The following is a 14,266-nucleotide window of genomic DNA, read 5'->3' on the forward strand; positions in this document are numbered from 1 at the left end:
TTAAACCTACAGCCTTACAAGTCAATTCCTCAACCTGCGAATGCCTATAGCCTTACCTTAATGCAAGAGGACATACCGTGAGCTCCAAAAATATTGGGACAGTGACACGTTTAGTTGTTTTGGCTCTGTACTCCAGCACCTTGGAATGATACAATGACTATGAGGTTAACGTGCAGACTGTCACCTTTAATTTGAGGGTATTTTCATCCATATCGGGTGAACCGTTCGGTTGAAAAATAATCCCATATTCCTAGCACGCAATGATTACATTAAACTTGTGACTCTAGAAAATTTGTTGGATGCATTTGCTGTTTGTTTTGGTTGTGGTTCAGATTATTTTGTGCCCAATAGAAATTAATGGTAAATCATGTACTGTATCATTTTGGAGTCACTTTTATTGTAAATAAGAACATAATATATTTCCAAACACTTCTACATTAATGTGGATGCGACCATGATTACGGATTGTCCTGAATAAATCATGAATAATGATGACTGAGAAAGTTACAGACACACAAATGTCATACCCCCCCCCAAAAGGTAACCTCCCCTGTTATTGAAATGCTGAGAGGTTGGCATGTTTTGGGGGTATGATACAGTGGGGCAAGTATTTAGTCAGTCACCAATTGTGCAAGTTCTTCCACTTAAAAAGATGAGAGAGGCCTGTAATTTTCATCATAGGTACACTTCAACTATGACAGACAAAATGAGAAAAAAAATCCAGAAAATCACATTGTAGGATTTTTAATGAATTTATTTGCAAATTATGGTGGAAAATAAGTATTTGGTCAATAACAAAAGTTTATCTCAATACTTTGTTATATACCCTTTGTTGGCAATGACAGAGGTCAAACGTTTTCTGTAAGTCTTCACAAGGTTTTCACACACTGTTGCTGGTATTTTGGCCCATTCCTCCATGCAGATCTCCTCTAGAGCAGTGATGTTTTGTGGCTGTTGCTGGGCAACACGGACTTTCGACTCCCTCCAAAGATTTTCTATGGGGTTGAGATCTGGAGACTGGCTAGGCCACTCCAGGACCTTGAAATGCTTCTTACGAAGCCACGCCTTCATTGCCCGGGTGGTGTGTTTGGGATCATTGTCATGCTGAAAGACCCAGCCACATTTCATCTTCAATGCCCTTGCTGATGGAAGGAGGTTTTCACTCAAAATCTCACGATACATGGCCCCATTCATTCTTTCCTTTACACGGATCAGTCGTCCTAGTCCCTTTGCAGAAAAACAGCCCCAAAGCATGATGTTTCCACCCCCATGCTTCACAGTAGGTATGGTGTTCTTTGGATGCAACTCAGCATTCTTTGTCCTCCAAACACGACGAGTTGAGTTTTTACCAAAAAGTTATATTTTGGTTTCATCTGACCATATGACATTCTCCCAATCTTCTTATGGATCATCCAAATGCTCCAAATTATTTTGGTCCCAGCTCTCTGCAGGTCATTCACTAGGTACCCCCGTGTGGTTCTGGGATTTTTGCTCACCGTTCTTGTGATCATTTTGACCCCATGGGGTGAGATCTTGCGTGGAGTCCCAGATCGAGGGAGATTATCAGTGGTCTTGTATGTCTTCCATTTCCTAATAATTGCTTCCACAGTTGCTTTCTTCAAACCAAGCTGCTTACCTATTGCAGATTCAGTCTTCCCAGCCTGGTGCAGGTCTACAATTTTGTTTCTGGTGTCCTTTGACAGCTCTTTGTTCTTGGCCATAGTGGAGTTTGGAGTGTGACTGTTTGAGGTTGTGGACAGGTGTCTTTTATACTGATAACAAGTTCAAACAGGTGCCATTAATACAGGTAACGAGTGGAGGACAGAGGAGCCTCTTAAAGAAGAAGTTAGAGAGCCAGAAATCTTGCTTGTTTGTAGGTGACCAAATACTTATTTTCCACCATAATCTGCAAATAAATTCAATGTGATTTTCTGGATTTTTTTCCCTCATTTTGTCTGTAATAGTTGAAGTGTACCTATGATGACAATTACAGACCTCTCTCATCTTTTTAAGTGGGAGAACTTGCACAATTGGTGTCTGACTAAATACTTTTTTGCCCCACTGTATTTATGCCTCAGTAAATTTCTCAGTCATCATTATTCACGATTTACTACACACTGTGTTTATGCACACATAGTTGCACACACACGCACAGAGACAGACACAGTGACATACACACATTAACTTTTACAAATACTGCACTGCAGACAAATACCAACACACACACACACACACACAAGCAACATAACACACACAAATCCATCCAACAATTTTTGTATTTTGAGTCACAAGCTTGATGTAATCATTGCGTGCTAGGAATATGGGACCTATACTAAACTTTTTACTACTTTAATACACATAAGTGAATTTGTCTCAATAATTTTGGTCCCCTAAATTGGGGGGACTACAGTATGTAAAAAAAAGTGCTATAATTTCTAAACGGTTCACTCGATATGATGAAAATACCCTCAAATTAAAGCTGACAGTGTGCAAGCTAACCTTATAGTCATTGTATCATTTCAAATCCATCCAAAGTGCTGGAGAACAGAGCTAAAACAACACAAAATGTGTCACAGTGCGTGTGTGGGCTCGTATTACTATCCGCATGGCTACCAAAAATCCCCACAAGGATAGCAAAACAAGGAAAAGTCTCCCTTGGGGGATATCTCCCAAGTCCCCACAAGGACAAAGGCTGTTTTAAACTTTGGGGTTAGGTTTAAGGTTACAATTAGGGTTGGGTTTAGGGCTTAGGGAAAAAAGGATTTTGAATGGAAATACATTTTAGGTCGCCACAAGGATAGTAAAACATTTGCTGTGTGTGTGTGTGCACATTTTTTAGATACTGCCCATTTCCCAAAGTTGACACATATTTTTTACCTGGGTGGTATTTCCATAGACTGTAGGGCATTTAAGAAAGCAGGATCAACGGGTTTGCTAAATATTCTATGTAATCCATAGTAAAAAGTTTTATCGGGATCTTGGATTGTGGAAATGAAATGCAACAAATACATCAAGGGTCCAGTCTGTGGTGGAGAAAGGGGGTTGGGTTTATAGCGGAAGAAGAAAAGGCCCGCAGTGATTTCAGTTTGCTCTCCAACCAGAGACAACAATGAAGAGACATAGCAATTATGAGAACTATTGGTTTTGTAACACAATACAATTTTACTCAAATAAAAAAAACATACAATCAAGCTCACAGACACAAAACTCACACAGAAAAGACATGTGGTAGCACACAAGAAATGCCACCCACACGTTACCACTCTTTCACAAAGACACACACACACATACAGACCAACACACCCCCCCCCAGACAGTGTGACAGACAGCGTCACTCCCGGGGCTGGCTGTCCAAAATGTTCTCAGCCAGGCTGGTGAGTTTGCTGTCTTCCAGTGCTCTGACCAGCCGGCCTAGCCGTGCCGCCCTCCCCTCCGCCTGGATGAAGCGGCTCAGCAGCTGATAGGCCTGCTCGTACAGCCCCTCCCTCTCATACTCGTAGGCCAGGTTGTCTATGGCCGGCCCCTTCAGCGCACAGCAGTTCTTGCCCAAGGCCCGCCCCACTTTCCTCCAGTCCCGCCCAACGCCGTTGGAGAACCGCTGCAGGTCCCCTGCCGCCAGTATGCGGTCCTCTGATAGGTCAGGAGACAGAGTGGGAGGGGCTGTTAGAGACATGTATCCAGAGTCTATATATGTTTCTGCATGTAAGACGTGATGTAAGTAAGTAAAATACAGCAGCAACCTTCCAGCTACTGGCCCTCCTCTCTTACCTCTAGGCTACCCTGCCGTCCCGGGTGTAGTAGATGACCCATAATGAGTGTCCTCTATACCAGAGATTGGGCAAGCTATAATGGTCCTCTTCCTCAAAGGACCACTTAGATTAAAACCAGCACTTGAGCTGACTAAAAGTGTCATCAAACTATTTGAGGCACAGGTCAATAACCTTCCCTAGACCAGTGGTGGTCTACTGACCGAGAGGTGAGAAACACTGTTCTATGCCAGTGTATGAATGTAGAGGACCCTGGGGACAGCTCCCTGCTGAACCCCCACTGAAGATAAGAAGCAACCATGGAAGTCGGAGACAACTCACCAAACACCCTCTTCTGGAACAGGAAACAGTTGCTGGGCACGGGGAGCTCTTCCTGTGAGAGGGTGGGTGGCTGGGGGATGTGACCCAAGGCCTGGCTCTGCAGCTGCTGGTCCAGCTCAGCAATCTCATCATCCCTTAGGCGCCCCGGCTGACAGGAAGTGACATCAACATTTAGAACACCTCATAGTGAGTCATAAGGCATAAGGCACAGCAGAGCACCTGTTAGGTATACACTATAGATTGCTGAAGTATTGCTTGTGATCAGTTGATCATATATTACCAGTAACAACACCACTATATATGGATTATAACCGGTATATAGTATATTACCTGTGACTGGTGGATGTGCTGCAGACAGAGCTCCAGGTCGTCCAGACAAAAGTCCAAAGTGTGCGTCCCGGCTTTGAGCTGGGTTTCCAAGGCAAGCTCCTGTGGGCCGTGGAGGAGGCGGCAGGCGTGCTGGGAGAGGGACTGTTGTACGGCACCGGAGCCATAGCTCTGCAGGAACCTGCGGCACGCCGCCACATCCTCAAACTTCACCTCTACACCCAGCAGAGGATCTGCATCATGCAGCTTCAGGATCTCGTACCCCTCCAGCCCCCCAGCTGAGTCTGGGACACAGTCCATGTAAGGTCAAAGGTTAGAGGTAACCATAGCGAATCACTGGCACAATAGTAATATTACTGTGACCATAAAATAAATATAACCTGACTGTGTATCCCTCCACTACTCTGGTCCAGGCAGAGCTCTGAGCTCAACCGTGTTATGACTTCCTAAAAGATCTACTAGCGTTTATCTGACAGCAGTTTTTCATAAGCTTTTAACTATATTCATCCCCTCAGTAGATAAGCAGGTCACACTGCAACACCAGCCTTTTTTCACTCCCCATGACCACCAAGCTAAGCCTTTCTTTCTATCAATAATACATCTGCCTCACCCAATGCTCAGCATGCTCCCTACGCTAGCTGGAGACCGGATGGCCTGATGTGGCTCACCTGTGAGTGTCAGCTTGAGGACTTTGAAGACGCTGAACTTGCCCTGCTGGTCTTTGTAGAGAGAGAGCAGGTTCACTGCGGGACAGGAGTGCAGGAAGAGAACCGCACATCCTGTCCACGGGCCATCCTCTACACTCAGTGTCACCATTTTCTAAAATATCAGATTAAAGTTCATAATGCCTCTGCTCTGTATACTACTAGTCAGACATTATGCTGAATTGTGTACAGCACAGGAGCATGTACTTATAGCTATATACCTACATACACAGTACACACACATTCCCCACTTGACATTATCACACGCATGCGCACTAACAGAAACAGACATGCACGTTGTCCTATAAATAGTTAATGGGAACTGTCTCTGTCTCTGCCTCATTCCCTTTTCTCTCTCATACATATCACAGCTCCTCTCTCCTGCCAACTAAACATACAGTACCTTTTCATCCATTATGTCCATTGTTTGGGCATTCCCGTCATCTGACCTCAGCTGTCACAAGCTTCTTCTGTGTTTCCTTCAAGCCTCCTCCTTCCTGCAGAGATAGAGAAGATATATTGCTCAGAAAATCAAAAGTCTGAGTTCAAAGGCTAATACACATCAATCAAATCCCTCCTGGTATTAAAAAGAGTCAGGATCCAGATGCAGTCACAATACCATTTTATTTTTATTTTACCTTTATTTAACAAGGCAAGTCAGTTAAGAACAAATTCTTATTTTCAATGACGGCCTAGGAACAGTGGGTTAACTGCCTGTTCAGGGGCAGAACGACAGATTTGTACCTTGTCAGCTTGGTGATTTGAACTTGCAACCTTCCGGTTACTAGTCCAACGCTCTAACCACTAGGCTACCCTACCCTGCCACCCCAATGCAACCCCTCACTTCATATTATCTCACTCCACTATTCTTATTTTACCCTATCTTATCTCCCCTATATGTCATTACAATAATTTACTATTTAATGTCCCTTTACTACCCAGGGGCATTTCTAGGATTTGAAGACATTAGGAACTTAGCCCAAAGCCAGTAGGGGGGTCCGGGGGCATTCTCCCCCAGAGAAAATGTAAGGACTTTCAACAGTTAAATGCATTAATTTGGTGCAATTTGAGATTAATATTGAGAGATTAGAACATTGAGAGAATATATATTTTTCAGGTAACTTCCACCTTCCCACCTGCCACAGGGTCTCTCTACTCTGGAACACACACATCTACAGTGTATTTCCAAAAACCACTGAGCCAAAACTGATTAAAGTCCCACTGTCACGTTGGTATGAATGATTCGGGAGACAGGCGCAGGAATGCGTAATACGTTTTTTTTTATTACACCCAAATTATAACGTGCCGTGTAAAGACACGGGGACAAAGACCAAACAAACACTATACAAAACACAGGGTAGAAACCCCCCAAAAAGAGCGAGGAATACCTTGAATAGATAACATAAGCGCACAATGATTAACACACGGAATGAGACCCGTAATTATGTGCGCAATTCACAATGGCACGAAAGCCAAAACACACAGCACAGGTACTCACACGCACCAACTGACATTGTAACAATAATTGTCAGGACACTTGTAAACCAAGGGCACACTTATACAGTTACTAACCACTGGGAATAGGGGGCAGGTGTGCGTAATGAAAGTTCCGGAGGAATCCGTGACACCCAAAGTACCCAAACACCCTCTCTCTCTCTCACACACACACACACACACACACACACACACATAATTAGAATCCATAGGGAAGCTTTAAGTGATAGTTTACTGTGTGCTCACCCCTCCTCTACCTCTCTCCATCACTTTCTATGTACTGTCTGTTGCTGTCCCTTAGTATTCTATGTTGCTGTCTTTTGTCTACCCTCCTCTCTCATCCTGTCCTGGTTGTAAAAAAGTATAAAAGTAAACAAATGTTTTAATAGTAATTTCACAGGATTTTCACCTTACATTTTTTGTAAGCCATGTTTTATTTTTTCACTGTCTGTATTTCACTTCTTATAATTTGTGAAAATAAATTAAACAAATTATATTCTATTGAGCAGCTTGAAGTGATACAGTCTACTGTGTGCTCAATACACCTGCCCTCTTCTGTTACTTTCTATGTGTCTTGTCTGTTGCTGTCTGTGTCTTGTCTGTTACCGTCTCCTTTGTCTATCCTCTTCTGTTTATGGCTTGTTCTGTTCTTCTGGTGTCTCTCCATCCTATCCTATTCTTCTGTTGCTGTCTCTGTGTCTTGTTTAGTGTGATTCTTTAATTTTGCAATCCAAAACGGTCAAGGGGATACTGGGGTAGCTTAACTTGTTTTGGGCCTGTGATCGGATCACCTAAATCATCCTCTTTCCTACCATTTGCTCCTGGCTGCTGCTGTTCTAATTGCTCCACTGACCTCCTCCTTGGCTTATCTGAAAGGTAGCAAGGTGCAGCATGTCATTGGTTCGTTTTGAAGGGCAACTGCACTTCCTGATTTGACCTTGTTTGGTTTTGGGGTGTGGTTTGATGTGGGTGTCTCGTGTGCATGTTTACAGGTGGGAAGAATTAGACAAATTATATTGGCAATTATCTTCAGCCTGCTGGTGTGTGTTCTGACATTGGATAGCCTATCTCCGAGGCTAGTTATGGCCAGGAAATAAATTACACAATGTAAATGAGCCAATATTTTCATGCTGCACACCTTTTAGTTCTCATGAAATGCTATTAACTTTTGTACTTGAATTTCTACAATTCATAGTCATTGAAGTCATTGAAATTTGGAGCTATTGGAGCTATTCGAATATTAACATATTGTCCCATGTACATTGTGTAATTTACAGAGGGTCCCTAACTAGCCTCATAGGGATATCCAAAGTCAAACTAAATTTACCACAGGCATTACGATTGGGTCGCATGCAGCTGCACTCCAAATGGATTATTACTTGTGTCCTGCCAGCTGTGGGCAGGATTGAAACAAACCCAATTTACGTTTTGATGCGGTCACAACCACAAGTCTCACAAAACTCCGTTTTGGACAAGACTGACTTCATGACCAAAATCATCATATTTACACTTTGTAGTTAATTTTGACAGTAGAATACATGTTTCATATCTTTTTAGGGGCAGATGCATATTTAAAGTTATTTTTAAGTTATGACCGGGCAACTGTAAAGAATTTTTTTCTGCGTAACAGCGCAACACAACTCCAAACATGACAGATAAGAAGCTACATAGCCCCTAGGCCAGGGATGGGCAACTCCAGAGGACTGGAGTGGTGTCACACTTTCGCCCCATCCCAGGCAAACACAGCTGATTAAACTAATTGCATTCTAAACTGAAGATCATGATTAGTTGATTATTGGAGTCAGGTTTTTTTGCTGAAGCAAAAGTGTTACACCAATCAGGCCCCCAAGGTTAACTCTGCTGCTGCTTTGATTTTCTGGCTGTTCTGCCCTCTCCACCTGCTCGCTTTTTTTGCCACTCTTTTGGAAGAAGTTCCGAATATCCAGACTCTGACTGAGTGACAGGCGTTTTCATAAGTAATGACATTGACATCTAACCAGTGCTGCAGGGGTGAGGGAGGGGTCAAAGGACATGAGCGGTCCACTGCATTGTGAAATCTCAACCAATCACAGCAGGCACTGCATCACTCCAGGGGCTTCTTGCAGTGCCTAGAGCAGTATATTGTATTGTTTATTTTTGTAGTAAAAATGTGTAGTGATATGTGTTTATGGAAACTTAAATCAGACTGAAATGTGAAAAACAATGTTGCCATAACCTCTATCTAACCCCTATCTCTGGATAGACTTCTTTCAATGTGACTTGGGTCTGGTTTAGGGTCAAGTAAATGCTTGATGTGCTAGACTTGGGAGAGGGATAAATAAAGGGAAAACAGTTTCTGAGCTAGATTATGCAGTCTGTGATACAGTCTGGAATCAAACCAGGGTCTGTAGTGACACCTCTAGCACTGAGACGCAGTGCCCTAGACCGCTGTGCCACTCGGGAGCCCAAAATAATACATATAGAAATCTAACTAACATGTCCATAACTCAGCCTACAATTCAGGGTTTCAAATTTGGCCTGCGGGTGATTTTATTTGGCCCAAGTTTTCTGAGTAAAGAAAAATATATATATTTTTAAATTGCTGCCTATTGGGGAACATAAAATACTGTAAAATCACCAGGAAATCAGCTCAAAGTGTTTAAATTTAAGAAATCTGTTCCCATGTATTCCCACGCATAAATAGAGGCACGTACAGTGCCTTCAGAAAGTATTCATACCCCTTGACTTATTCCACATTTTGTTTTGTTACAGCCTAAATTAAAAAACGATTTAAAAAACTGTTCTTACTCATCTACACACAATACCCCACAATGACAAAGTGAAAACATGTTAAGACATTTTAGTACATTTATTGAAAATGAAATACAGAAATATCATATTTACATAAGTATTCACACCCCAATACATTAGAATCGCCTTTGGCAGCAATTACAGCTGTGAGTCTTTCTGGGTAAGTCTCTAAGAGTTTTTCACACCTGGATTGTACAATACTTGCACATTATTATTTTTTTAATTATTCAAGCTCTGCCTTCGGAAAGTATTCAGACCCCTTGACTTTTTCCACATTTTGTTACGTTACAGCATTATTCTAAAAAAATATTGTTGTCTTGGCTGTGTGCTTAGGGTCCTGTTGGAAGATGAACCTTTACCCCCAGTCTGAGGTCCTGAGTTCTCTGGAGCAGGTTTTCATCAAGGATCTCTCTGTACTTTGCTCCATTCATATTTTCCTCAATACTGAGTCCCTGCCGCTGAAAAACATCCCGACAGCATGATGCTGCCACAGGGATGGTGCCATTCAGGCCAAATAGTTCAATCTTTCATCAGACCAGAGAATCTTCTTTCTCATGGTCTGAGAGTTATTTGGTTCCTCTTGGCAAACTCCAAGCGGGCTATCATGTGTATTTTTACTGAGGAGTGGCTTACATCTGGCCACTCTACCATAAAGGCCTGACTGGTGGAGTGCTGCAGAGATGGGAGAACCTTCCAGAAGGACAACCATCTCCAGAGCAGAACTCTGGAGCTCTGTCAGAGAAACTATCGAGTTCTTGGTCACCTCCTTGACCAAGGCCCTTCTCCCCTAATTGCTCAGTTTGGCCGGGCGGCTATCTCTAGGAAGAGTCTTGATGGTACCAAACTTCTTCCATTTAAGAATGATGGAGGCCACTGTGTTCTTGGGGGCCTTCAATGCTGCAGAAATATTTTGGTATCCTTCCTCAGATCTGTGCCTCGACACAATCCTGTCTCAAAGCTCTAAGGACAATTCCTTTGACCTCATAGCTTTTTGTTTGCTCTGACATGCACTGTCAACAGTGGGACCTTATATAGACTGGTGTGTGCCTTTCCAAATCATGTCCAATCAATTGAATTTACCACAGGTGAACTCCAATCAAGTTGTACAAACATCAAGGATGATCAATGGAAACAGGATTCACCTGAGCTCAATTTCGAGTCTCATAGTAAAGGGTCTGAATACTCGTGTAAATAAGGTATTTCTTTTTTAAAAATATCTACAAACCTGTTTTCACTTTGTCATTATGTGGTGTTGTGTGTATATCGCTGAATAAAGTATAATATTTCATCCATTTTAGAATAAGGCTGTAACGTAACAAAATGTGGAAAAAGTCAAGGGGTCTGAATACTTTCCGAAGGCACCGTATGTGTGGGGTACAGAGATGAGGTTGTCATTCAAAAATCATGTTAAATTATTATTGCACACAGAGCGCATCCATGCAACGTATTATGTGACTTGTTACGCACATTTTTACTCTTAAACTTATTAAGGCTTGCCATAACAAAAGGGGTTGAATACACAAAATCAAAATTGAATCAGTTTTGAATTCATGCTGTAACACAGCAAAATGTGGAATAAATCAAGGGGTGTGAATACTTTCTGAAGGCCCTGTATGTGATCTTTTCTCAATGTAATCAAGGTTTGAAATGATTCTGTTTTTGTCAAATACTATATATGTTTGGAATTCTTGATGTCAATTTGCAGTGTACAAATGATTTAGATCTGTGTTCCGGCCCTCCGACCATCCGCTCAAAGAAAAATCAGTTCACAGCTGAATGTAATTGGGGACCCCTGGCCTACATGTATTCATAAGCCATCATTACATTCATAGACCGGTAGTGTCATACATTATTAAAACTGAAAGTGTACTGGATTAATTCACCAGATGTAGCCTAGAATACCATAGAGTGTATGAGGATTATGTCATCATCAAGAGTTTATTAATGCAACATTTAACATCCACCACTGCAGCGTCAAAGACTAAAATCATCCTGCCAAGTGCCAACCAAAGGATTCCCTGGACATTGGGTGAATTCAGTGAATGCCATTCTTTTGATTGGGATGAAAACGAGAATCAGTCTACAAGGCACAGACTGCCAAACAAGTAGAATTGGTCGGTTTCATTTTTTGTAGTGAATACTTATATTGTACAGTCTATAGATAGCAATAGTAATGATTCATTGGGCAAAGCTTACAGGAAAATTGAGTTTTTGTAGGGTTTATCGATAAACGCCGAAAATAAGGCCTGTGGTAAAACACAGGCTTAGACGATCTTATACGTTTTGTTCTATGAAATAATCTTCATCAGCTAAAATCCCTTTTTGTGAATTTTGAAGCATTTACATTATAATAAACACATATATTCAGAAAGATCATGTTAACTGACTTATTTTCTCATAGAATAAAATATATAAGATCTCTTAAGCCTGTGTTACCTCAGACATTATTTTTGATGTTTATCCCAAATCAAATTCTTTCTCCATTCATTTTCCCCATAGGAATGGCTGAATGAACCAGAGGTAATGCATTTCTGGTTTTTAGGACTACAAACTGCTCAATGCTGGGTTAGACTAAGCATTTAAATATACACTAGATGACTGACAGGGGGCGCTCTTTTGAAGCTACAAATATTTTGGAATATTTTAGAACGCATTTATTTGTTTTTGCCACATTAACTCTATTACAGACACCTTAATGCATACTTGTGAATCATATTATGTGAGCTAAGCATACAAATAAAACATTTAAATATATAAAAACATCTTCCTTAAAGTATAATATTTTGAAATACTAATATGTCACTGTCCCCACGACAACAAACTACTTAAATATATGTAATTTTGTCCTTGAAAGATTTAAATGAAATACTGAAGAATTCTATTAATTCCTATGGAACTGCTGCTTTCTGAAGAGTGCCAACATGGCTTCAAAGTCTCTCATTGGCCAATACATAGCATCAGCAATCCAGGGTTTATATACATCATTGGGTTAGACTACTGGGCCTACAAGACAGGTGGCACTGTGGGGTGTGCAGTCCTGTGAAAACCTCGAGGCCCGTACATGATGACAGGCATTTCATTACATTCTCTCCTGCTATGAGGCAAGAATATGACACAGCAGACTAGTCTCATACACTAGACGTAACATAGTAAATGTAAATCCAGGTCACTCAAATTAGTATGATATGTTACGTTTGGTATAGTGAAAGAGATGGAGACCCGCAAACTGTCTAAAAAAAGGAATGAATCCAAAACTGAGGCTTGAATGTAAAATAAGGATTGTTTATTAGAACATCATGATTCCCAAATAAGTGAAGGTATGTTTACACTGAGAATGGCCTAAGGCCAAAACTTTTGTGTTTCGTTTTCACTTTTCATTTATGTACTTTTTGCACTATGAATAACATCACCCAGGCAAAAACTATAGGAGGGTGGTTGGTCGGGGTGGATGGGTGAGCATATAATGCAAAAGTGTTTGAATTTCATCACTGACAACTTTAGCATTTTAGCTAATTACTAACTTCTCCTAACCTTAACACTTTTAGCGAACCCTTCCCCTAACACTTTAACCTAACTCCCAACCTTAACCCCTAGAGCTAGCTAAAGTTAACATTAGCCACAAAAAAATGAATTTGTTGTGTAACATATCAAATGTTTTGGAAATGCATAACATATTATATTAATCACAATAAATAACATAAGGTTCAAATTGCAATTCGTAATATGTCATATGAATAGTAATTTGTAACATATCATACAAAATAGATGGACATCCACAAATTAATACTTCCCATGCTAAATGAATTAAATGTCTAGCATTTCCATACAAATACATTTACGTACAGAATAATACGAAATGCTCTGAGACCACGTTGGACACAGTGCGGTTCAGACTTTTAGGAAACTAGAAAAGTAGACCTACTTAATAGTAAATTAAGCTTCAAACACCGCCTATTGACCTTCAATAATAAATAAATAAATACTGCTGAAGTTTTAATCATACAGTCAAGTTGTTACAAAACAGTAGCCTAATTAAACAATAGAAAGGAATCATAGCAACTTGAGAACATTTTCTTTCACGATTGACTAGTACTGTTATGCATTTGTCTACTGTCATTTGTGGCATTAACTGTTGTATAGGCTATAATTTCGTTTTGGGTTTAAAGTAGATTCATAACTGTTTTGTTAACTTACCTTTAAAGAAAAAACGTCGTAAGGACGGCAACGCGTCCTGACCACAGGAACACAGACACATTCATAACTTCCCGACAGGTGATTGGCTACAGGGAAACCTGGAGGCACTGTGATTGGTGAGAAAGAACATGCCGTTTCCCTATTGGTTAGAATCACGGATCTTTACGGGAAGGAAGTAGTTGACTGTTTTTGTTGGTTGATTGGATGGAAATAATTGTCTAACTGATCCTTTACTGCTTTAGCCATTTGCTTGCAACTGTGTAGCTAACGACAATGTTGAAATTATATCATTGCATGTACTCACTGAACATGACACTGAAAGCAAAATGAATCGACTGAGAAGCAACATACCAAATAAGTAACAGGTTATTTTGTTTAGGCCTATATAGATATAGGTACCGTTATTTTATGTTTTTGGAAGCAGGGCCATGTGTGATGTTATTCATTTGCCCGGTTTAAATGTTGTTAACATGTACAATCCTTCCTCGAAGTATTCACTGCGCCATTTGAATGTAAGGGGGGTACCTTACGTGCACATCCACATTGTCAGACAAGTGATTCATTCGGAGAAGGTAGGCCACATTTAACAAGGAAATACCTCTGTTACAGACTGAAACTATGGCAACTGCTTGGGGACAAAAACAGGCCAGATGAAGCCTATAACAGAAT

General features: G+C 41.0%; 1 protein-coding gene across 1 annotated transcript; it reads right to left on the reverse strand.

Annotated features, from left to right (window-relative positions):
- Positions 1 to 377: 377 nt before the first annotated feature.
- LOC115112296 (tumor necrosis factor receptor type 1-associated DEATH domain protein-like) lies at positions 378 to 13,692 on the reverse strand. The gene is made up of 6 exons (XM_029639263.2): positions 13,598 to 13,692; positions 5,523 to 5,616; positions 5,084 to 5,234; positions 4,419 to 4,699; positions 4,089 to 4,236; positions 378 to 3,630 (listed from the first exon to the last, which is right to left on the reverse strand). The coding sequence occupies exons 2-6, from the start codon at positions 5,541 to 5,543 to the stop codon at positions 3,332 to 3,334; spliced, it is 900 nt and encodes a 299-aa protein (XP_029495123.1). The 5' UTR covers positions 5,544 to 5,616; positions 13,598 to 13,692; the 3' UTR covers positions 378 to 3,331.
- Positions 13,693 to 14,266: the final 574 nt, after the last annotated feature.

This window comes from Oncorhynchus nerka, linkage group LG28 (assembly GCF_034236695.1).
Source record: "Oncorhynchus nerka isolate Pitt River linkage group LG28, Oner_Uvic_2.0, whole genome shotgun sequence".
In the NCBI taxonomy this organism is placed as follows: Eukaryota; Metazoa; Chordata; class Actinopteri; order Salmoniformes; family Salmonidae; genus Oncorhynchus; species Oncorhynchus nerka.

Bases quoted from the DNA above. Each gene is read 5' to 3' on its own strand.
- LOC115112296 (XM_029639263.2), bottom strand. From the start codon at position 5,543: ATGGACATAATGGATGAAAAG. The intron at 4,700-5,083 runs GTGAGCCACATC...ACTGTGTCCCAG, and splicing joins CCTCAAGCTGACACTCACAG to ACTCAGCTGGGGGGCTGGAG. The intron at 3,631-4,088 runs GTGAGTTGTCTC...CTGACCTATCAG, and splicing joins GTTCCAGAAGAGGGTGTTTG to AGGACCGCATACTGGCGGCA.